Source organism: Orcinus orca, chromosome 21 (assembly GCF_937001465.1).
Source record: "Orcinus orca chromosome 21, mOrcOrc1.1, whole genome shotgun sequence".
NCBI classification, from domain to species: domain Eukaryota; kingdom Metazoa; phylum Chordata; class Mammalia; order Artiodactyla; family Delphinidae; genus Orcinus; species Orcinus orca.
The window spans coordinates 26,209,068-26,232,511 of NC_064579.1; the positions used below are offsets into that span (position 1 = coordinate 26,209,068).

Consider the following 23,444-nt stretch of genomic DNA (forward strand, 5'->3'; position numbering starts at 1 on the left):
TTTCTAGTTTGTTTGCTTCTTTGAGGAAAGTTAAGTACTCAGTTAATTTTTTTAAAAGACAGAAAGAAAAGATAAAAAAGCCTCCCAGATGAACTGAAACCTTTAGGAATAAAAACTGAAAAGACAAATGCTGGGCTATCATGGTTGAAATTCTGAGTCCCAGGGGTTGTAAGAGATGTCATGTATTCAATTATCATCCTGCCTCATCTCAGATGTTTGTCAGTAAAGTGATCCACAGTTACATGAAAATTTATTGTAAACTGAGAAATAGATGATAGATAATAGAGTTTATTTTTTTACTCGCCATCTCGTTCAGGTAGAAGGGAATTTTTTTTTTTTAATATTGAGCCTTCTTTTATTTATTTTTATTTTTGGCTGTGTTGGGTCTTCGTTTCTGTGCGAGGGCTTTCTCTAGTTGTGGCAAGCGGGGGGGCCACTCTTCATCGCGGTGCGCGGGCCTCTCACTATCGTGGCCTCTCTCGTTGCGGAGCACAGGCTCCAGACGCGCAGGCTCAGTAGTTGTGGCTCACGGGCCTAGTTGCTCCGCGGCATGTGGGATCTTCCCAGACCAGGGCTCGAACCCGTGTCCCCTGCATTAGCAGGCAGATTCTCAACCACTGCGCCACCAGGGAAGCCCAGAAGGGAATTTTTAAAATATATTTCTGATTAGGTGTGTGAGTGCATGTCTACATGTACGAGTATGTGTGTGTATATATGTACAGATACATGCATATGATAGTGAATGAGCTCAAAAATGCATACAAGCTCTTTAAGATGTGAGGAATTTTAAAAGTGAATTTATGAGTTTCAGTGTACTAAGTTAATATTTAATGAAGATACTTAATTATTTAAGATTACTACACCAGTGCTATACTACTTAAACCATTTAATAGATGCATGTAATTGGAAGGCTGCATTTCATGATGAGAACTGGTGCCTTCAATTCTGTATCTCCTACCATCTCCCCTGTGTGTACACATGATACCTGTTACATTACGTTTTGTTCTCTCTGTCACTGCTACTCAACCTTTATCACTGATTGATAAAGGCTCTTGGACAATATAACATAAGAATGGGTTTGCCTCTGACTACAAACCTCGGTGATACTGCTCAATTTAAATAATGGAATTTGAAATATCATATCTGCTCAATGTATTGATGAGTATAAAAGATCAGTAGCTTATGGACTGTGATTTCTTACCAAATTTAATAGAAAGCTATTGATTAAATAATTATAAGACAAATTAAGTTAGATAACAAGAACATTTCTAACAATAAAAAAGCTCAATAGATTAATTTTCCATAGTACCTTGTGTACCTCTGCAGGGGCTGCTTCTGTAATCAGATCTCCCAGTGTGCTAGAATTGGGGGGTGGGGGGTGAGACAATATTTACAATGATGCATTGCCCCTGGTATCCAGAATGAAAAATGTCTAAAGCAGCTGCTGCTAATAACAGTAGGACAATATTAGACAGTTTTACGTTTCCAGTTATAGACATAACTCTTCCATTGCTTTGCTGAGCCCTGCGTAATAACCTCTGTCTTTGTTCTAAGAACAGCAGTCACTCTCCAGTGGTGTGTAATATGGGGGGAAGGAGGGGAAACTACGTGTTTACTTCTTAGAATAGGTGGTATGGGTCTGAATGTGAGAGGAAGAGAGGAAGGTAAGCTATCAACCGTGGACCTGTGGATACACAATACACTTGCACAACTCTTGTCAATAAAGAGCATCCATTCAGTTCACACATTCACAGGTCAGAGTTACCCGGAACGGGGCACATGTTAATTGAAGCATCTCCAAGGTTTCCATAATGGTTTTTTTGCCTGATTACAATATTGAGTGACATCACTCAACACGGATTCCACACTTGACTGATACATTGGAATTAACTGATGAGCTTTAAAAAAAATGAAGAGGGGCTTCGCTGGTGGCACAGTGGTTGAGAGTCCGCCTGCCGATGCAGGGGACACGGGTTCGTGCCCCGGTCCGGGAGGATCCCACATGCCGCGGAGCGGCTGGGCCCGTGAGCCATGGCCACTGAGCCTGCGCGTCCGGAGCCTGTGCTCCGCAACGGGAGAGGCCACAGCAGTGAGAGGCCCGCGAACCGCAAAAATAAATAAAAATTAAAAAAATGAAGATTCTGTAAATATTGACTTAGTCATCTTGGAATTGGATTCTAGAATCCATTTAGTAAACACTTACATGTGATGGTTAATTTTATGTGTCAACTTGTCTGGGCCGAGGGATGCCCAAACAGCTGGTAAAATGTTATTTCTGGATGTACCCGTGAGGGTGTTTTTGAAAGAGATCAGCGCTGGGATGGGTAGAAAGAGTAAAGAAGATCGCTGTCCCCAGTGTGGGCGTTGGCGCATCACCCAGTCTGTATGGGGCCTGAACAGAACCAAAGGCAGAGGAAGGGCTGTCTCTGCTTGAGCTGCCCAGCTTCTGTCCATCTTTTCCTGCCCTCAGACATTGGCACTCCTGGTCCTTGGGCCTCTGGCCAGCCTGGTTTTCCTAGTTCTCCAGCATGCAAATGGCAGATCTAGGGACTTCTGGAGCTCCAGAGTCTTGTAAGGCAATTCCTATAATCAATCTATCTCTCCATCATCTGTCTATCTATCTATCCATCTATCTACTTATCTATCTATCTATCATCTACCTCCGGTTGGTTCTGTTTCTCTGGAGAGACCTGACAGATATATTATACAAAACAAAAACGTTTTGTTTTTAAAAGTCTGCATCTGTGTCAATGTCAGCATGTTCATGTGTGCAAAAGTATGGAATTCTGTTAAGCCACATAGTAAAAACAAATTCTGCACTTTAAACATCACAGATCATTCTTACACTGCTTCTTCCATGTGAGTCAGAGTGGCCCACTTCAGTTCCTGACCTACTCCTTATTTACCCCTCTCCAAGGGCAAGCTGTAACCTCTTGGTGCCCCGGTCCACACAGCTGACCCATGGGCTACGTCATGGCTAGGCTCGTCCAAATACACAGACAACAGAGAGCATTTAGAACAAGGACTGGCACATGGTTATCCTTCATGATATTATTACACACAAAACGCAAGCTCCTTGCTACTCTCGCCAATTATTTATAGTGATATATTGTATCACTACTCATTTTGAAACTGTATGTTGATTGCTTAATCTGTGTCTGACATTGTTCTAAGTCCTGGAAATATAGTTGTAAAAAAAATAGACAAAAATCCTGCCTTCCTATAGCTTTCCTTCCAGGACAAGAAGAGAACTAATAGACAAGTAAATGGGTAAAATACATAGGTTTTCAGCAGAAATAGTCTTTTTGGGTAAAAAAAAAATAGAGGGAAGAGAAATACAAACAGCTACTCTGAAATGGGTGTGAAATTGATGATACAAACTCTGTGTGTCAAGTACTGCTGTATGCATTTTATAGACAGTAAGTCATCTTAATACTCAAAACAACCTTCTCATGTCATTGCATCTGTACATATTCATAAAAATAACTAGTTGTAATGGTTTACCTTAACTGTATCATGTCTACGTGTATTAACACAACTTGCTTTTCAGCCAACATTTTGAAGAAACAAAAATTGGGAGCCTTCCTCAGTGAAGGGAATGGAGGAATAAGTAGTGCTTAATTCAAACAACAGAATATTACCCAGCAGTTAAAACTAATATTGTAGACATACTCCTCATTCTTAAGGTCTGAGTAGCATTTCACATCCAATGTGTCGACTTCCTACCCAGCCACCACCCCAGCCCCTGGGTCTGCTCAGCTCCAGACCACCCACTGCCAGTCTGGCAGAGGGACCCTCCTTCTGCCCCGAGATCTTGTAGCATCTGTGACTCTGCTTCTCCAGAGTGAAGCTGTGGACACGGGCACCATCGGCCACATCCTGGCTGCTTCAGCTTACCATTAGCACTTAGTGGTGACTTTGAAAAAACATCTCCACTTGACTTTACCTCCCAGGTCCTCATTTGCCAAGAGGCAACACTGTGACCATACTGTTTCGTGAGACATCAGTGAGAGTTCCATACGTCTACATAAATACGAGGGAGAACACAGCTCCTACACGTAGAAGGTACTCAAGTCCTATCAGGGTGTGTGTTTTCTGTGTGAGATCAGCACCCCAAACCAGTCCTCCCAGGACCTGATTCACAGACGGCGCTCAACACTTGATTGTGAAATGTTTATTGTGCTCACAAAGTGCTGTAGCTGAAGCCAAGTCTGCATTAATTTATATAAAATAATCATGTAACTACAGTTGTCACGTATTACTTTTTTTTTTTTTTTTTTTTTGCGATACGCGGGCCTCTCACTGTTGTGGCCTCTCCCGTTGCGGAGCACGGGCTCCGGACGCACAGGCTCAGCGGCCATGGCTCACTGGCCCAGCCGCTCCGCGGCATGTGGGATCTTCCCGGACCGGGGCACGAACCCGTGTCCCCTGCATCGGCAGGCGGACTCTCAACCACTGGGCCACCAGGGAAGCCTCTACAGTTGTCACGTATTACATTTTAAACTTACACGGGATGAGAACAAGAACTGTTGCTTTAATAAAAATCACATTTCCTTTACCTTGTGTGCTGCAGTCCTCATCACACACAATGGCTATCTAGAGAAACCAGCACTGATGTTTGCTCTCTGGAGATAAGCCGATTAGTAGTAATGACCCGCATGTTATCACGCTAAGGTAGACTGGCACGAATTTTCTTTCATGAGAAAAAAGTATCGGCTTAATATGAACCTAATTTTTCCAGTTCAACCCTCTGAATCTCATTTCTTGCAGGTTTTATTTTTTAATTTCTAGAATTCTTTTAGGAACACAGAAGTCAAAATTGTTTTAGAATTAAATTAAAGGGTTGCACTAAAATAAAATTTTAAATGGAATCCTATTGTTCAGTCTGTGGCCAAACTCCCTTTATTGATTGTGACATCTTTTACTTAGACTCTCACTGTTTTCTCTTTTACCAACCTCCTTGTGCAGGGCAGTGCCTTTCCTCTTAAGTCAAATCAAAACTCTGCCAGCAGAAAGCACCCTCTTGGTTACTGAGCTTTTCTTAAGCTACTTTGGATGCTTCAACGATCTCTCTGCTCTGTCCAGGAAAATCGACTACGGCTTCGTCTCTTCAGGTCTCTAGGCAGTGATATTTAATGAAAGATTCTCTGCCAGCATTCACTTGAATTCCTATATTTGCATGAGATCATTTGAAATCAAAGAGAAAATCAAAAATAGCCAGGATGGTGGTCTTTAAAACTACAGAAACATAATCCATTTCATGTTAAGCCAGCCTTTACTTAATCTTTGCAGGGTGACAATTTCCTTGAACTCTGACTTTCTTTGTAATGCCATAGGTAGATGACTGTCACGGGAAATTTTTATAAGAAACAACTAAATTACCTGCAAGAGATTGCAGAAGAACACTGTGACAAACTAATGAAGGCGAAGTAACTTGACAAACTAATGAAGGGGAAGTGAACTATGTCTCCCTTGCTGGTGTTTACATGTTTCCAACATTAAAGTCGATAATTACTGTAGGCTCTCTCTGTAATCATTATATAGACTCTAATATACACATTCATTTAGTAAATACATTTAGTAGATATGTGTAAGAAAACTGCCTCTTCCTTTCTCCAAGTTCAATAAATATAGAAATAAATTCAAAGAAGTTGTGAATTTTACAATGTTTCAAATAACAGGAGAGGTCAGAGGATATTTTAGGGCAGTAAAAATGCTCTGTATGATTCCATTACCATGGACAAGTCATTACACATTTGTCCAAACCCATAGAATGTAAAACATCAAGAGTGAACCCAAATGTAAACTACGGACTTAGGGTAATGATAACGTGTCTACGTGGGTTCATCAGTTGTAATAAGTGTACCATCAGGTGTGGGATGTTGATAATGGGGGAGGCTGTGCATATATGGGGGCCGGGGGTGTGTGGGAATCTCTGTACGTTCTGTGGAATTTTGCTGTGAACCTAAAACTCTAAAATAATAAAGTATTTTTAAAAATAGAGAGAGAGAGCCCTAAGAAGAAAACTAAATACCACATTAGCAAGTAGAGGACAGTTAGGTATTTTTACATGCATTGTGCATATTTCAATCCCTCTCACAATATATACACACAAGGCCTGGGCTTTAATTACTATTACTCTATATTCTTTTCATAAACTATGCATGGTGGCTATCACACCTTTTATTTCTTTCAAACTCAGGTGGAAATCATACTTGAAGCTAATGCCTGTGGACAATACTTTATTTACATTTGAATTTTGATCATGATCAGAAACGCAAGTATCGGCCCCTCAGCCAAAAGTGAACATGCCATGCCCTTTCTGGGGCTGTAAGCTCCAGTCGTGGGAAAATGGCAAAGCTCCCTCAAATGATACTGAGCACCCCCAGTGTTGACTAAGAGAAAACAAGCCCTAGAAAACCACACTGCGGCAGAGCTAGGTCTTCCTACCGAATTCAAGTGATGATACAAAAGACGTGACGGTCTGGTCATCAACCCTAATTCCAAAGACAAATTCATCAAGTGGCATTAAATACGACACTATCTATGAACGGTATGGATGTTCAAAGACCCTACGGATACGCTGTTATGCATGATGCCATTTTCTCGTTATTTAAAATAGATATTGATAAGTGATGCTTATTCCTTGAAATTTTACCACATTAATATTTCAGGTTCTAAAAAGCTGTAAAGCCTCCATAATCCTTCTTCTACCCTTGACTAGTTGACATATAAGCATAAACAAAAGGCCTGTTAAAACTTGTTAAGACTAACAATTTCCATTGGCATGTTTTGCTGTAATGTAACTTTGTCTCTCCTTTATTATATTTTTCACTATGTATATGTACGCATTTTTCACCTAACATAGGTTTAATCTCAGAATAGTGAGGGTTTACTCTATAAAGTTACTTTTTTATTTAGATAACAAAGGTTTTTTTCCCCAGCTTTATTGAGCTGTGATGACAGATAAAAATTGCACATATTTAAGGTGTACAATGTGATGTTTCGATATATGCATACAATGTTAAATGATGACCACAATCACGCTAATTAACACTAACGTCACCTCAAATAGTTAATTTTTTTTTTTTTTGGTGAGAACACCTGAGATGTAGTAATTTAGCAAATTTCAAGTATACAGCACGTTATTATTAACTATAGTCACCACGCTGTACATTATGTCTCCAGAACTTATTCATGTTATAACTGAAAGTTTGTACCCTTTGACCCACATCTCCCCATTTCCCTGGCAACCACCATTCCACTCTCTGTTACTATGAGTTTCACTTTTTTTTTCAGTTTCCACTTGTAATCGAGACCATGCACGGGTGTGAGGTGATATCTCACTGTGGTTTTGATTTGATTGCCCTGGTGATCAGCGAAGTTGAGCACCTTTTCATAGACCTGTTGGCTGTTTGGGTGTCTTCCAGAGACTTCTGATTCTTTCTTCTGCTTGACTGCATCTGTCGGTGAAGCTCTTTATTGAGTTTTTTAGTTCATTCATTGTATTCCTTAGCTCCAAAATTTCTGTTCGATTCTTTTTTATGTTTTATATCTCTTTGTTGGACTTCTCATTTTTTCTTGTATCATTTTCCTGATTTCATCAAATGATTTATCCATGTTTCTTGTAGCTCATTGAGCTTCTTTAGAACAATTATTTTGAATTCTTTGTCAGTCAATTCATGGGTCTCCATTCCACTGGGGCCATTTACTGGACGTTGATTGCGTTCCTTTGGTGGTGGCATATTTCCCTGATTCTTTGTGATCCCTGTAGCCTTGCACAGTTGCCTGCACATTTAAGAAGCTGTCACCTTTTCCAGACTTTATGGACTGGCTTTGGTGAGGAAAGACCTTCACCTGCTGGAGGGGGCCATGCTGGAATGTGCTGTGCCCCTGGGCCTGGTGGAGTGGAGGTGTGCTGCAGCTTCAGGTGTGTGGGGCTGGGACTCAGCTCAAATAGCTGTGATCTGTGATGTCACCAACCCTGTGGTCCTTAGTGCCAGGAGCTTCAGGACATCTGTGGTGTCTGTGAGAGCTACTGGGGTCCTCGGCAGCCCCTCCGGATCCAGCGGTAAAAGGGACAGAGGCAGGTGTTGATGGTGACTGGTGATGTGCACGCTCTGGGTGCCAGGGCTGGGGTCCCCACGGCAGCACTGGCTGGGGTCCCAGCAACTGGGACAGAGGGGTTGGGACTCAAACAGCTGGAGTGTGCAGAGGAGAAAACCTACAGGGCTCTTTGGGGCAAACGTTGTACAGGGGTCACTGTGAATCTAATGGCGCTGGTTTCCTTAGGGTGGGGACCCCTGTGGGTCCTTCATGTGGTTGGGGAGCTGGCGGCTCTCCCTGCTCTCCTTTGCCTTGGAGGAACCTTCTGGGGAGGAGTTTCCTCTTCACCCCGAGCAGTGCCAGCCTGGGGGATGGGATGATGCAGGAAAAACGGAACTTCTTCCTGCCCTCTCCGTGGGGTTATTCTCAGGGTTTGTGCTCCGCTGTGCTGCTGCTGCTTCTCCTGAGCTCTCCCGGAGCTGTATTTGTTCACGGGTAGTTGGATATTATTGGTTTTCGGAGGCTGAGACCTCCTCCCCTGCCACCTTGGTGATGAAGTCTTTTCAGTTTTAAGTTTTAAAAAAATATTTGTAAAGTATCTGATGCTGGATCCATAAGGAATGTCATCCCCCTTCCCTCACCGTTTTCCCTCCAGGCAGTCTCCTCTCCTTGTCATCTTAAACTTATATGGCCAAGTTCCGACATTGTTTTTAGAAATGCCGATTTCAGTCTGTGGATGCTCAACTTTCTGCCAATTTACATTATTCAGTCTTTCAAAATGAATATGCTTGCTGATTACTTGCAGTCCATAGTTAAATCCATTAATGTTTAAACTCCTATATTGTGAGGTTGTACCATATGGTGTGATATTAATTTTAGATGATTTCTTATTTAAATTATTTTTACAAATTTAATTAATACCAATTATAACTCCCCCAAGACCCCAATATTTCTTGTTTCCCTTTCTTTCTATTGTCTTTGCTCTTCACCTCAGGACAGGCACATGCAGAGGTGGGAGAAGGTTCTAGAACTCTGCATGTGCACTGGGGCCCTGGGATGGAATGATGGGCAGGAAATGAGACAAAGTCGTATCAAGAGAGTCTTAACATCTGGCAGAAGAGAAGCGCCTGCAGTCAGATCAACAAGTACCATCAGAGTACCTCATCAAATCTAAGGTACCGCTGATCATAGGACGCAGAATTATATACCACTGAGAAGGGGCCAAGGCAAAGTAGTGCCAAATACATGATCCTCCTTTTGGAGACATTAAAATGTGAAAACATTCTCATCTTGGATTCAATGTAATAAAGTATAAGGCTCAACTAATAGAACAGGAGGAAGGCTTCACGTTTATTGCGTAGAAATATTTTTTATTGACGTTACTTGAAATAGGATTTATTACAGATGTGTTTTCCCAGAGCTATTTTTTAAGCTAATCTGTTTTGAGCATGACTTTAAACTTGCTATGAATAAACTTCCTGTTCATCATCTATAAAACATGACAATTTCTAGAGGAAGAAAAAAGAGAGCATGGGTTCTTCAACAGAGCTAGAAAAAGTAAGCTTTTTATGAACGTTCGATTAGGTTTTTAAAAAATTTTTAATACCTATCATTTAAACTCTAACTAGTCAAAATGCACAAAGGACCACATCTACTCATTCCTTGAGTACCTGTTGCTAAGAAAATTATATGGACATGCAAAACTATAAGCTTCCTGCCTCGCACTAATTAGATTAAAATTAGCTATTGAAATAAAGCCTAAGAGTAATCCCTAAAGACTCATCTGGGTTATAACTTTATTTCACAAGAAAAGACTTTGAAAATAGTTTCCTAGGCAAAGAAAATTGCAAATCATATAAAGGAGCTGAAAAAGGAACATTGAAAGGGCTCTGAGGGTGCAAAGAGTATTATTAAGTATTAAGTTATTGATCTGTATTTATCAAGACAATAGCAATAGAATTCATAGCCAATTGAGATAGAATGGGATATAATGTTATTCTTTTTCAATTTTTTAGCAATAAATAATGCAGACATTTTACCTTAGCGGCCATTCAGAGAAGCAGATAAGTTGAAGAACTTCAAGAGGTATGCAATGCTGACATAAGTCTTTAACCAATAATGGCATTTCTCTAAAAACTAGAGAAAAATTAATGCCAGAACTCACTTTTATCTTCAGTATACTTGTAATTAAAATTCTCTTGGACTCTTCTGGTGTCACTGAATGAATCAATTAAATATAAAGGAATTTGCAAAAAAATAGAGCCACTTTTTCAGAGTGAAAATGCAACAGAGGTATTAATTTCACTGAATTTAAATTTTATATTATTTTAGTTTTCCACAGTCACTGCTTTTTCAAAAGTTTTAAATGATAATTTTAATTATTTCAGTAGAGCACTTACTTCACATCCAGGTTGTGAGAATTTTTGTCAGTTAAGAAAATTGTAATCCAAGTGGGGTTTTCCAAGAAATATTTAAATAGGAAGTTTTAAAAAATAAACCTATTATTCTAATAAAACTTATAATCATGGTATCACCTACTATGCAGTCAGGATTTAATTTGTGGGGAGCATAAGCTGATTTAGCTTCCTTCACACTAAGGAGGGGATCTGTTCATGTGTGGTATGGTCCGCTTCCTTTTTATCACCACTATGAGATCTGAAACCTTTTGTTGGTCCTTGTCCTGGACACTAAAGACAGTGAACTGAGGAAGAGGTAGTTCTCACTCATCTACTGAGTAGCATAGAAGCCTCTTAGGAGCTTACACTCAGGTTTTTAAATTTTTTTTATTTTATTATTTATTATTTTTGGCTGCATTGGTTCTTCGTTGCGGTGCACGGGCTTCTCATTGCGGTGGCTTCTCACGCTGCAGAGCACAGGCTCTAGGCACGTGGGCTTCAGTAGTTGCAGCACGTGGGCTTGGTAGTTGTAGTGCATGGGCTTAGTAGCTGTGGCTCACGGGCTCTAGAGCACAGGCTCAGTAGTGGTGGCACATGGGCTTAGTTGCCCTGCAGCACATTGGATCTTCCCGGACCAGGGCTCGAACTCGTGTTCCCTGCATTGGCAGGTGGATTCTTAACCACTGCGCCACCAGGGAAGTCCCCTTACACTCAGGTTTTAATCAGGATGTCAAAGGCTGGTCCAGGGCAATCTCGTGAATTAAAAAAAAAAAAAAATCCTCATTTGTTCACTATTTGTTCTCTTTTTTAAAAAACGGTGTTTTTTCTTGTTTTCATCTTTTCTTCTTTTTCTCTTTCATAGTATAATTCTTTCTCTTTCAAACACTGGGAAATTTCATATAATCCCTATGTTTTGTTCACATCCAAGGAAGGAGCTGAAAAACTCATTTAGATTGAAGAATAAATGGTAGTAAAGCGTATACTTTGACCTCTTACAGAGATTTTGCTTTATAAACGAAAATTTTAAACCAAGACTTAGGTAGAATCTCACATTGTCTCTCAAGCGACCTACCCCACTGATTACTAATGTCTGAAATCCCCGTACTAAACCTAACATCCCAGAAATCACTTCAGCCGGTCCTGTTGAAAAGGCATGGCCAATCTCAGTGTGAAGCTCAAATATTTACACCAGAGCTGCCCAATAAAATAAAGTGTGGGCCACAAATGTGACCGCTTACGTAATTTAAAATTTTCTAGTAGACACCTTAAAAAAGTTTTAAAATATTTGAAATGATAAAAAGACATCATCTTTTCAACGCACAATGTCTTATAGTCATTTTTTTTCACACTGCCTTTGAAATCTGATAACTTTTATGCTTACAGCTCATCTCTGCTTCAAACAGCCACATTTTCTTTTTTTTTTTGAGTATTCATTTTTAATGAGTAAAGGATAAGATACTGATAGTACCATGTGATCATACAGAAGCATGGCATTATTTTATTTTTAAATTTATATACAGTAAAATTCACTCTTTTGATTATACAGTTCTATAAAATTTAACAAAAAGTAAAGACTCATATTAACTATCACCAGAAAACAATAAGTACAATGCTTCCATGATATTAAAAAAAAAATTCCCCAGCCCTGCACCTCTGTAGTCAGCTCCTCTCCTCACCCTTAATCCTTGACACCACTGTTACTGTCTCTATTTAGTTTTGCTTTTCCCAGAATATCATTCAGGTTAATCATGTAGTGTGTAGCCTTTTAAAACTACACACTGTATGCAGTTGAGATTCATCCATGTCATTGCATTTCTCAATAGTCCATTCTTTTTCATTACTGAGTAATATTCCATTATGTGGTTATACCACATTTTTCTTAGCATCTTTATTGGAGTATAATTGCTTTACATTGTTGTGTTACTTTCTGCTGTATAACAAAGTGAATCAGCTATACCTGTACATATATCTCCAAATCCCCTTCCTCTTACGTCTCCCTCCCACCCTCCCTATCCCTCCCCTCTAGGTGGTAACAAAGCACCAAGCTGATGTCCCTGTGCTATGCACTGCTTCCCACTAGCTAGCTATTTTACATTTGGTAGTGTATATATGTCCATGCTACTCTCTCACTTTGTCCCAGCTTACCCTTCCCCCACCCCGTGTCCTCAAGTCTATTCTCTACGTCTGCGTCTTTATTCCTGTCCTGCCCCTAGGTTCTTCAGAATGATGTTTATTTTTAGATTCCATATATATGTGTTAGCATACAGTATTTGTTTTTCTCTGACTTACTTCACTCTGTATGACAGTCTCTAGGTCCATCCACCTCACTACAAATAACTCAATTTTGTTTCTTTTTATGGCTGAGTAATGTTCCATTGTATATATGTGCCACATCTTCTTTATCCATTCATCTGTCGATGGGCATTTAGGTTGCTTCCATGTCCTGGCTATTGTAAATAGAGCTGCAATGTACACTGCGGTACATGACTCTTTTTGAATTATGGTTTTCTCAGGATATATGCCCAGTAGCGGGATTGCTGTGTCATATGGTAGTTCTATTTGTAGTTTTTTAAGGAACCTCCATACTGTTCTCCATAGTGGCTGTATCAATTTACATTCCCACCAACAGTGCAAGAGGGTTCCCTTTTCTCCACACCCTCTCCAGCATTTATTGTTTGTAGATTTTTGATGATGGCCATTCTGACTGGTGTGATGTGATACCTCATTGTAGTTTTGATTTGCATTTCTCTAATGAGTGATGTTGGGCATCTTTTCATGTGCCTCTTGGCCGTCTGTATGTCTTCCTTGGTGAAATGTCTATTTAGGTCTTCTGCCCATTTTTTAAATTGGTTTGTTTGTTTTTCTGATATTGAGCTGCATGAGCTGCTTGTATATTTTGGAGATTAATCCTTTGTCAGTTGCTTCGTTTGCAAATATTTTCTCCCATTCTGAGGGTTTTTTTCATCTTGTTTATGGTTTCCTTTGCTGTGCAAAAGCTTTTAAGTTTCATTAGGTCCCATTTGTTTATTTTTGTTTATTTCCATTTCTCTAGGAGGTGGGTCAAAGAGGATCTTGCTGTGATTTATGTCGTAGAGTGTTCTGCCTATGTTTTCCTCTAAGAGTTTTATACTGTCTGGCCTTACATTTAGGTCTTTAATCCATTTTGAGTTTATTTTTGTGTATGGTGTTAGGGAGTGCTCTAATTTCATTCTTTTACGTGTAGATGTCCAGTTTTCCCAGCACCACTTGTTGAAGAGGCTGTCCTTTCTCCACTGTATATTCTTGCCTCCTTTATCAAAGATAAGGTGACCATAGTGCATGGGTTTATATCTGGGCTTTCTATCCTGTTTCACTGATCTATATTTCTGTTTTTGTGCCAGTACCATACTGTCTTGATTACTGTAACTTTGTAGTATAGTCTGAAGTCCAGGAGCCTGATTCCTCCAGCTCCATTTTTCTTTCTCAAGATTGCTTTGGCTATCCAGGGTTTAGACAGAATATTTACATAGATATTGAACTAGCTTTTAGTAGACACTGTGTGTTTTCACTATTATTATTGTTCTTGCTGGTTTTCTAGATTGCTCTTTTACTCTGCTTTTCTTTTTAGCAATTGTGTTGGTAATAACAACAGCGTTTTTTCCCCTGAGTTTGTCTGGTTGAAATAGAGTACAATACAAATTGGGGCTTTCTGATGTTTAATGCCGGCAGAAAAAAAAAGGGAAAATTTACAGGAATAACACACTTTCCTACAGGACAGGAAGCTTTCCCCTCATTTGTCCTCAGAGTGAAAACATTGAGGCCTCTCAGAGGCAAAGTCAGGGCAGAGTGGTGTCCAGAGGAGGTGGTCAGTGGGACAGCTGCCAGGGGCTCTGAGAGGCTCGGCCTGAGCCATCGCTTGCCTCTTGCCTTCCTCTGCCCTCAGGCTTGTTCTAGAATCAGCAGGAAGGACCACCCGTAGCTTCTATTCATGGGTGATAGTTCTGCCCTCCGGAGCAAGAAAAATTCTCATAATGCCTTCCCTCCTGGCGTTGACACGTTGACACGTGCTCTCTGTTATGTCACAAAAGGATGACCTCCGGTACTGAATCTGACCTTCCACGTATGGTCGGCTGAGATTCAGCCTTAGTCATGACCCCTCCTGTGACACAAGGTCTGAGGTGAATGAAACAAAAGGCAGCTCCCTCCCCCCATTTAGTCTTGGACTTGAACTTCAAAGTCAGCCTGAAGAGGTTTCCTCATGTATCACTGTTAAGCCATGTTTACCCCTCCTTATATTTTTGCATCTTTTTATCTCTTGGGACTTATGTACAGATTTTTCTAATCACGGCTTATATATATCATCAATGGCTGATATGTCTAAACTATTACAATTGTTTCTTATATCTACCAATTTAGAGTATCTTCAAACTTGATATTCTGTTTTTCACCTTTCTTCCAATCACTGGTACAGATGCCAAATCCACTGATCAGGTTTAGAGGATGATACCTAGAAATTTTTCTGTAGTTCCGTACCAATCAATTAATCAGGACCTTTGGAGAAGATCAATCGCCAGTTTAGAAATAACGCTATAGATCTACCTACCTGCCTGTCTGATCAGTCAGTTGTTATTCCAAATAGTGATCTACGATGGTTTTAAATCAGGGATAGATGTATCTGTTGATGTGCAGTAATATGGAGAAGACTCAGAATTTCCTACGAGACTGAGTGGTGTATCCCTCATCCCCCACCACTATATCACCTAGTGACCCCAGTCCCCACTGATATGTCCTTTCCATACCTGTTCTCCTATAACTACAGTTAGAATATGTGGCCTTGAAAGATAAAGGCACACAAAGGCAGATATGGGAAGAAAAAGATTGGCCTTGCCTGGGTCTCAGAATAAGTGAAAACAAATTGCTGTGACTCTTACCAGGCTTCAAGGCAGTATATTTGCAATCCAAGGGCTTTCCAGCAGCATCGGAAGAAACTGAGGGGTGGACAATGCTCCTTATGAATAAAATGCATTTTGGTGAAATAAAATTGTCCCTGGACTCCAAGTCAGGCCCGTTCCATGAGGGTTCACAGGCCCCAAGGGTCCCAGTGGCAGATAAAACTCAACACATGTGTCCTCCTCAGCATCATCTGTCTTTAAATCCCTGAAGATTACTCTTATTTTTTTAACTTCTTGCCCAAAAGGACAGAGTGAAGGATTACGGATTTTAAAATGTGTTTCAGATAGGAGTCATTCAGAGCCACTTGTTGGAATATTACTAAAACCCCCTTAAGTGGCTCCCGTGATTCTCTTTCTGTTCCATCTTTCATGGGAGCTGTTTACAAATTATCTTTCTGATCTGCTAGTTTCTGGAGCATGGGGGTTGTCATAATTTCCTCACTTTGTGGTCCCAACTTCCCTGTGGCAAGTGTTCAGGGAATTCAGGGAATTCTGCCTTAATGGAACTGGCATTCTCACGGCCACGATTTGGGGAAAGCTAGAGAAGTTTGCTCGGCACGGCATCTAGCTTTCTGACAGCGCCGTACTGGTTTTATTTGCAGATGCATGTGGAATAGTTTCCACCAACCTTTTCACAGTATTGATAACAATTATTGATTATTAGAAACATATAGGAGACTATACAATACTATCCAGGAATAAACCCTAGAAATTAGAGAGAAAGAGAAAGTTTCAGAATCAACCCTACATACTATTGACTACAGACTCTCTGTTTTACCCGGCTACAAACAATCTGCCATGTCTGTTTTGAGGTCCCCTTATGTGTAAGTCACTAAATCAGGTAGTTGCATTTATGCAGTGTGAATACATATTTTTTTTTCTTATACGATGGAGCCTTCTTACCTTGAAACTGAGCATTAAATCCTTTCCGTCGATGGTTACTGTCGGATGTGAAATGGAGTCGTAACCAATTCTTGCTACTGATAACAGGAGAAGGGAGGTTCATGCCCGTCAGCCTGGAAGAGAGAATGAAGAAAATCTGTCTTGTAAACCAGCAGCGCAAAGTCCCATCTCAAACCCGATTTTACAACTGAGCGCCGACAGTCTTTATGTAGAGTTGCCTAAAACAGATGCCATTTATTAGCTGCATTTCCACATTGAAGCACTTCAGGTAATTTCATCTTTGCCCACAAAGAAATGCGATATTCATCCTTGATGGAATAAAGGCTTTCACAAATATTGGTTTTGATTTTGATTCTTCTTTATTAATGATGATTAAATGAACAGATATTCTTTTGATCTCTTATTTCTTCTTATCAGGACCTCAATCATAGTGAATTACAAAAGGAAAAGATAGGCAAATGATACAAGTCTGCCCTTCACTATTTGAACACTTGGCAATTCGGTTTCACCTGAAGTCGACTCAGATAACTGATAACATCCAATGTTTCCAGGGCCCCATCTGCAGATTCACAACCTGGGCCTTTCCTACTCAAGTGAAGAAGAGGGATGTTTATGAGATTAGTGGCAAGAACTGTCAAAGAGATTCAACATGGAATAAAATCATGTGTGAGTAAAGTAGTATATTAAACAAAATTAAATCTTTCAAAAGTAAGACAGGATCAATCTCTGGTTAAGCTGTTGAACATATCCAGTCCACTTACAATGTGCGCTCTGGTTGTCAGAAAAAGCAAGTCATTTACTTCCTACTATTGAAAACTTTGTGTCATTACTAAGGAGTGCGTGCCTTCTCAGGCAGAGGAGCTCTTGATGGTTAGAGATGATGTGAGGCATTCCGTTCTGGACAGTGGTCTAAGTACCACTGGATTGGCTGCTTCAGACAGACGATTGTGTGTTGGCTCCACTTGCACTAGTTGAGGCACTATATCCCTGGGTTATCTTTTCTGAACCTCAGTTTTCCAGTCTGTAAACTGGACTTGAAAAGACCTAGATCAAGGTGTTTAAAGAGATGGTACAGATGCACGTGTAAATGCTCCTAAAGCTACTTACGTGGGGTTACACATTGTATAATTATTTTGCATCTCAGCTGTAAAACTATTCTCAAAATGATGCTTATTCATGCAGATGATATGTCAGGGATCCACAAATTGCCCTGAAGCTGAAACTGGTGGGGCCCTTTGCGGGCTGGCTGGCGATTTCCACAGCTGGAAACCGTACTCTATGCCTGGAATTTGCTAGGCACGGGTGGGCTGTGTAGAGCATTTCCCTAGTTACTCCTACTTTTACCTGGAGGAAAAGCTGCATCCAGTGAAATATGTAGGCAAGCTTCCTGATGTCAGGGTGCTCAATTTCAACTCTCAGGTTTAAAAACGTGCAGTATCCATTCAAAGTGAAAAGCCAAACCTTGACTGGAACCAATTGCAACAGTGTTTGTGTCACTGTTTGAAATAATCTTCTGTAAGAGGAAATACACTACTCAGATCTTACTCTTTGCTTGGATTTATGTAGCACCGACTGGTGAAGCTGGACACGACTGATTCCAAAAAACATTTCATCATTCTAATATTTTTTTTGAAGGCTCCTTCCGCCACCTTTCTTTTCCTGGTGAGATTACGTTACAAATTCTATTAGAAAAAAGTCACATACCTCTTTGCCTAATAGTGACAATGGCCAAGAGAGAAGTAAATTCTGGATTCAGAAACCCACATTGATCCAGCTCACCTATATCTACTTACTAAAATTTTTATAACTGAAATCCACGTTTATTTTGCTGTTGCTTTAAAAATATTGTTTATCCTTAATTAGATTCTCTTGGAGTGGTTCTGATTTCAAAAACTAGGTGGAGTTACATTTTAGTTCCATATCAACATTAGCAATGCACATAAACAAATCCCCCTTTCACCGCCATATCTCCCAAATACTTACCTACCAAAAAATGTCAGTTTTGTGTTAGAGGACAAACTTGAACAATAAAGAGCCAGATAGAAATAGTTTAGGGTTTATGAGTCACATCGTCTCTGTTGCCACTGTTCACCTCTGCCCTTGTAGCCCCAAAGCAGCCCTGTGTGATATGTTCCAACAACACTTTACTTACGGACACGACTTGCATGTCATGTAATTTTTCTGCATAACAAAATATTATTCTTTTTTGATGTTTTTTCAGCCACTGAACAATGTAACAACCATTCTTAACTTATAGGCCAGATTTGACCTGTGGGCCATAGTCTGCTGATTCTTGCTTTATTATATATGAGGCAGTTTGTAAAATATTGAGTAAGGAAGATAACTAGACGATGTATATCAACCTAGTGTATATACTCAAAAAATGCATAATTCCTGTGCAGATTTCTTTTATATAGAATCAAAGGTGAGGATGTAGTAACAATTATATAATTAATTTCCCGTGGTTAGAGCCAAGCCATGCAAATGAATCATACTCCAGAGTGAATTAACATGCATGGATTTCTTGACTGGGCTGTGTGAATGCAACAGATATTCACATCCTCTGTTTTGGGGGGAATATGGGGGCAGGTCATTGTTCCATGTAAGACCTATCCTCGGAACTGTGAGCTGTTCTCTCACCTTCCTTAGCGCAGGGGCTAACCTTAGAGATGCCATTTAACAGAAAGATCATATTACAAAGTCAGTCATTCCTTCATTACAAGCAAATTTAAAGAAAGTTGACTAATATGGAAGCCAGCGGATGATAAGGCAGATTTACTAAGATCCTGGATGATTCAGATAAGGTTTAGAGGTAAAGAAATTCAACTGAATACCTTTGTGGTAATGGCTCCCAAAGTGTCCACAGCCTAATTTCCACAGTCTGTGACTATGTCACCTTACATGGGAAAAGGGCACTTTGATGATATGATGAAGTTACAGATTACCCTGGATGATGGGGTGGCCCAATGTAATCAGAAAGACCCTTAAAAGTGGAAGGTGGAGACAGAATAAGACAGTCAGAGGGATAGCTGTGAAATCGAGTCAGAGTGAGGCTTGTGCAAACTCCACAGGTGGTCGCTGACCTTGATGATGGAGGAAAGGGTCATGGACCAAGGAACGAGGGTGACCTCTAGAAGACAGAAAAGGCAAGTAAGTGCCTTCTCCCATAGAGCCTCCAGAAAGGACACAGCCCTGATGACACCTTGATTTCATTGCAGCAAAACCTGTATAAGATTTATAACCTGTAGAACCATAAGATAATAAATTTGTATTGGTTTCAGCCATCAGGTTTGTGTTAATTTGGTATGGCGGCAATGAAAAACTACCACAGCCTTTTAATATGTGTATCCTACTTTTCATTCAAAAACAGTCCTGAAAGAAAGTCCATATGGTAGAAAATGTCATCACTGTATACCTGTTAATAACCTTAGAGAACCAGTGCAGTTTAAACCCTGTCCGTAATTATCAACAATTGAACGTCTATCATTGTTGCAGTGAGATCTCCTACAAGTCCTCTACAATTCTTAGCTGTATTTCTTGTAAATCTGTTGGAATTGGTTTTCTAATAAATAAATAGTTTGGGAAGTGAGAGGTAAATTATGGGGCAATAGTGGACTTGACATGGTTAGTACAAGACAAAAAGCAGAACCATTTTCAAGAGAAAAGAGGGAATGATGGCATAACAAATATCTTTGTCTATTAGCTTACAATATACTGACAACTTTTTTATCCTAAGCATATAGAAACAAATGACCTGGTAAAATCAAGCAAATCAAAGATTTCTGGGCTTATAAAATAAAGGAGGATGGTGAGGAAAAAAAGAACACCTCAATGCAATCAGCTGGGAAAAAGTCTTTCTGAGGAATTGGTAGATGCATTTCATTTCTGGAGCATCTCCAACTGGGTCAGGAAGCTCATCAAGCCCAACAATGTGGATACTGAGCAGTCCCTACAGATATGGCTAAAGGTGTCAGTAGTTCTCAACATTTGTTTCAATAATGCCAAATTAAGCGATTTAATCCATTGGCAAATTCATTTCTTTCAAAGGATTCAACAAGGTTTTGCTCCTGCCACAGGAACGGAATTGGGTCATTTGTAGAGACATGGATGGACCTAGAGACTGTCATACAGAGTGAAGTAAGTCAGAAAGAGAAAACAAATACCATATGCTAACACATATATATGGAACCTAGAAAAATGGTACAGATGAACTGGTTTGCAAGGCAGAAATAGAGACACAGATGTAGAGAACAAACGTAGGAATGCCAAGGGGGGAAAGCGGTGGCGGGGCTGGTGGTGTGATGAACTGGGAGATTGGGATTGACATGTACACACTAATATGTATAAAATGGATAATTGATAAGAACCTGCTGTATAAAAAATAAATAAATGAAATGAAATTTTAAAATAAATAAATGGGGCTTCCCTGGTGGCGCAGTGGTTGGGAGTTCGCCTGCCAATGCAGGGGACACGGGTTCGTGCCCCGGTCCGGGAAGATCCCACATGCCGCGGAACGGCTGGGCCCGTGAGCCATGGCCACTGAGCCTGCGTGTCCAGAGCCTGTGCTCCGCAACGGGAGAGGCCACAGCAGTGAGAGACCCGCGTACCGCAAAAAAAATAAAATAGAATGAATGAATGAATGAATGAAGATCCCTCATGGGATCCTTAAAGTTAAGACGATCATCTTTGAGCCAACATAGAACCGTCCAGGCTGTTCCATTTTCTCCAAATAGCTTTACCATAAATTCTGTGATTCTATTTTGAATATATCCATAACGTCTTTTTCCACTTAACCTCCATTAGCTCCTCTTTCCTCCTTTGCGACATAAAGGGGTCCAGCACACTGTTCTTCCCAAACATCACGCCCTGTGTCTGTGACTCATCTGTTTACTTATGTAAATTGAAAGCTGTAGACTTGAGTCACCAAGATAGTGTTCTGAAATGCATTGGGAAAGGCTACAGTTTTCTCAGAGAGCTCTTTTTGAGCACTCCTCTGACATTAAGCCAGACTTCTTAAGTCTTTAGGAAATTATCACACAAATCTCTGGGGGTTCCTTGGTGGTTAAACCTCTTTAACGGCGATGACTAAGAAGCCGGAAAGCATTAATACCATCAACACGGACTGTAAATTACCCAGCCTCCCTAAGGAGACTAAGGAATTTAATAAATCTGTTACTTTGAAGAGACTCATTGCTTGTCAAGTTGGGGAGAAAGTCATCTGGAAGCTGTGCTAGTTCTGTGCTCTTGTGGACATTTAATCAGAGTGTGGTGCTTCACTTATCTCTGTTTTGTCAAAATTAACTAGAGTAATCTGATCAAATGAAGTTTTCCTGAAATGCCGTATTTCTAATTGGGTGTTATTCATGTTAGTAGTGAAATCTGCTGTCTTGTGAATATATATACATATTTTACATTGAGTTTCTAATGCTGCCACCGGAAGCCTTATTTGGGGCACTGAAGAAGATAACAACGGAAGTAAAAGGTAGTCCTTACCTTGGAAGAATAGAAAAAGCAATGAAAAAAAGAGCTATGTAAGTGCATGGACATACACAGATATATGTACACCAGATACACAAGCATGTACATATACACACACAATAGTTACATATTTACATACAAATATTTCTAGAAAGTTATTCCAAAGGTTTCCAAAGGTTTTCTCTTGGAAAAACAACTACGACTACAAAACAAAAACAAAAAAACACCCACCGCCTATTTAAAAGCAGACTACGGAAGACTTCTCCGTTAAAAGTTCTTCCTTTCATCAAATGGATACTTTCTAATAGACTTTTCTTTCACCCTCTTGGCATTCATGGTTAGCTCTCATGAAGATCTCATGAAGATCTTCTCTCTTGGACAACAATCTCTCTGTCTCTCTCTCTGTCTCTGTCTCTGTCTCTGTCTCTGTCTCTCTCTCTCTCTCTCTCTGCCTTTTTTTCCTCCAGGCACTTTTGAAGATTCTATCATTATATTGTTATTATACACCCATGGCTACACCCTTCTCTCTTGGTAATTTTATCCACCCTAGGACTTTAGCATCATCTTTCACATTCTCTGTGTGCCTCATACCTCCTATGCCTTTTGCAAAAATAATTTATAGGTCCTGGAGCCCCTGATGCTCCCTCCAGGATGGGACACCCATCCTTCCAGGCTCACACTCTCCCGTTGCTTCCACTCTGGCATGAACTTGACTTCATTGTGCCCACACGTACAGCCATTGCTCCTTCCCCACTCAGGGTCTTGACATGCACTGTTCTCTCGCATCTACCCCACCACCCACTTCCTCTCCATTTGCCTGGTAAGACTGGGCATCCTTTAGAGCTCAGATGATATGTCACATTCTCAGGGAAGCCTGACCTGACCACGTAGGTGAAGCTGTTTCTCCCTCCTTCTGCCCTCTCCTCCCTCCCTAGTTTATCCTTTGCAGACATTTCAAATTAGTGACAACCTGGTCTCTTGTGTGGTTATTTACTGGATGTGCATCTTTCCTGTGACACATGAAGCTTGTGTTACCATCAGTGTCTCTCTAGCACCCGGTAAAGTGCCGGGCAGTTAGTAGAGGTTGAATATACATAGGATGGGAAAATGGAATAGGTAAGTTTAAACACTCCCAGGGGGCCTTACCCAGGTCCCATCTCACAAAGTGAAGGCTACTCTGTACAATCCTTCATGTTATGATGCCAGGCTGGGTGTTCGTGACGTAAGATGCCTTCATGGGGTGAATCAGATCTCTTTATAGCATTAGAGGTGAGCAGAGTGGGGGGATGGTGCTGGGAGAGAGCGATGGTGTCGTATCTGCCCGGGACCCAGGCCTCCACACAGACCCATGCACGACTCTGAGGGGGCTGGTCACGCAGAATAGATTTGAACGGACTCCCCCGGTTTCATGCCCCAGCAACCCTGACTGGACATCCAGTCTCCCCTTACTTTAATAAACCCTCAGGAAACCCACAGAGACACAGCTCAGCTGCCCCAGAAATGCCCTCAATACCCACCCCTGAGGCTGGCCTTTGGTAGATGTTTAGACCCTAGTTGCACCGGGTTCCGTGGATTTCTGGGAGCAGCAAGTTCTCAGATGGGTAACACCGGCCGCGCCAAAACAGGCGTGATTGCAGTGGATGCAAGGGAGGGATCAGCGTGTGTGCAGCACCCTCACCTCATAGCCATC

The 23,444-nt window shown here is 40.7% G+C and overlaps 1 protein-coding gene across 2 annotated transcripts in view; it reads right to left on the reverse strand.

Annotated features, from left to right (window-relative positions):
- Positions 1-23,444, reverse strand: part of CSMD1 (CUB and Sushi multiple domains 1) — a 1,746,885-nt gene that overhangs the window by 594,346 nt on the left and 1,129,095 nt on the right. For both annotated transcript variants that reach the window (XM_049704254.1, XM_049704253.1), the window contains exon 6: positions 16,277-16,389. In XM_049704254.1, coding sequence (XP_049560211.1) covers positions 16,277-16,389 — 113 coding nt within the window. The remainder of the gene's footprint in view (positions 1-16,276; positions 16,390-23,444) is intronic.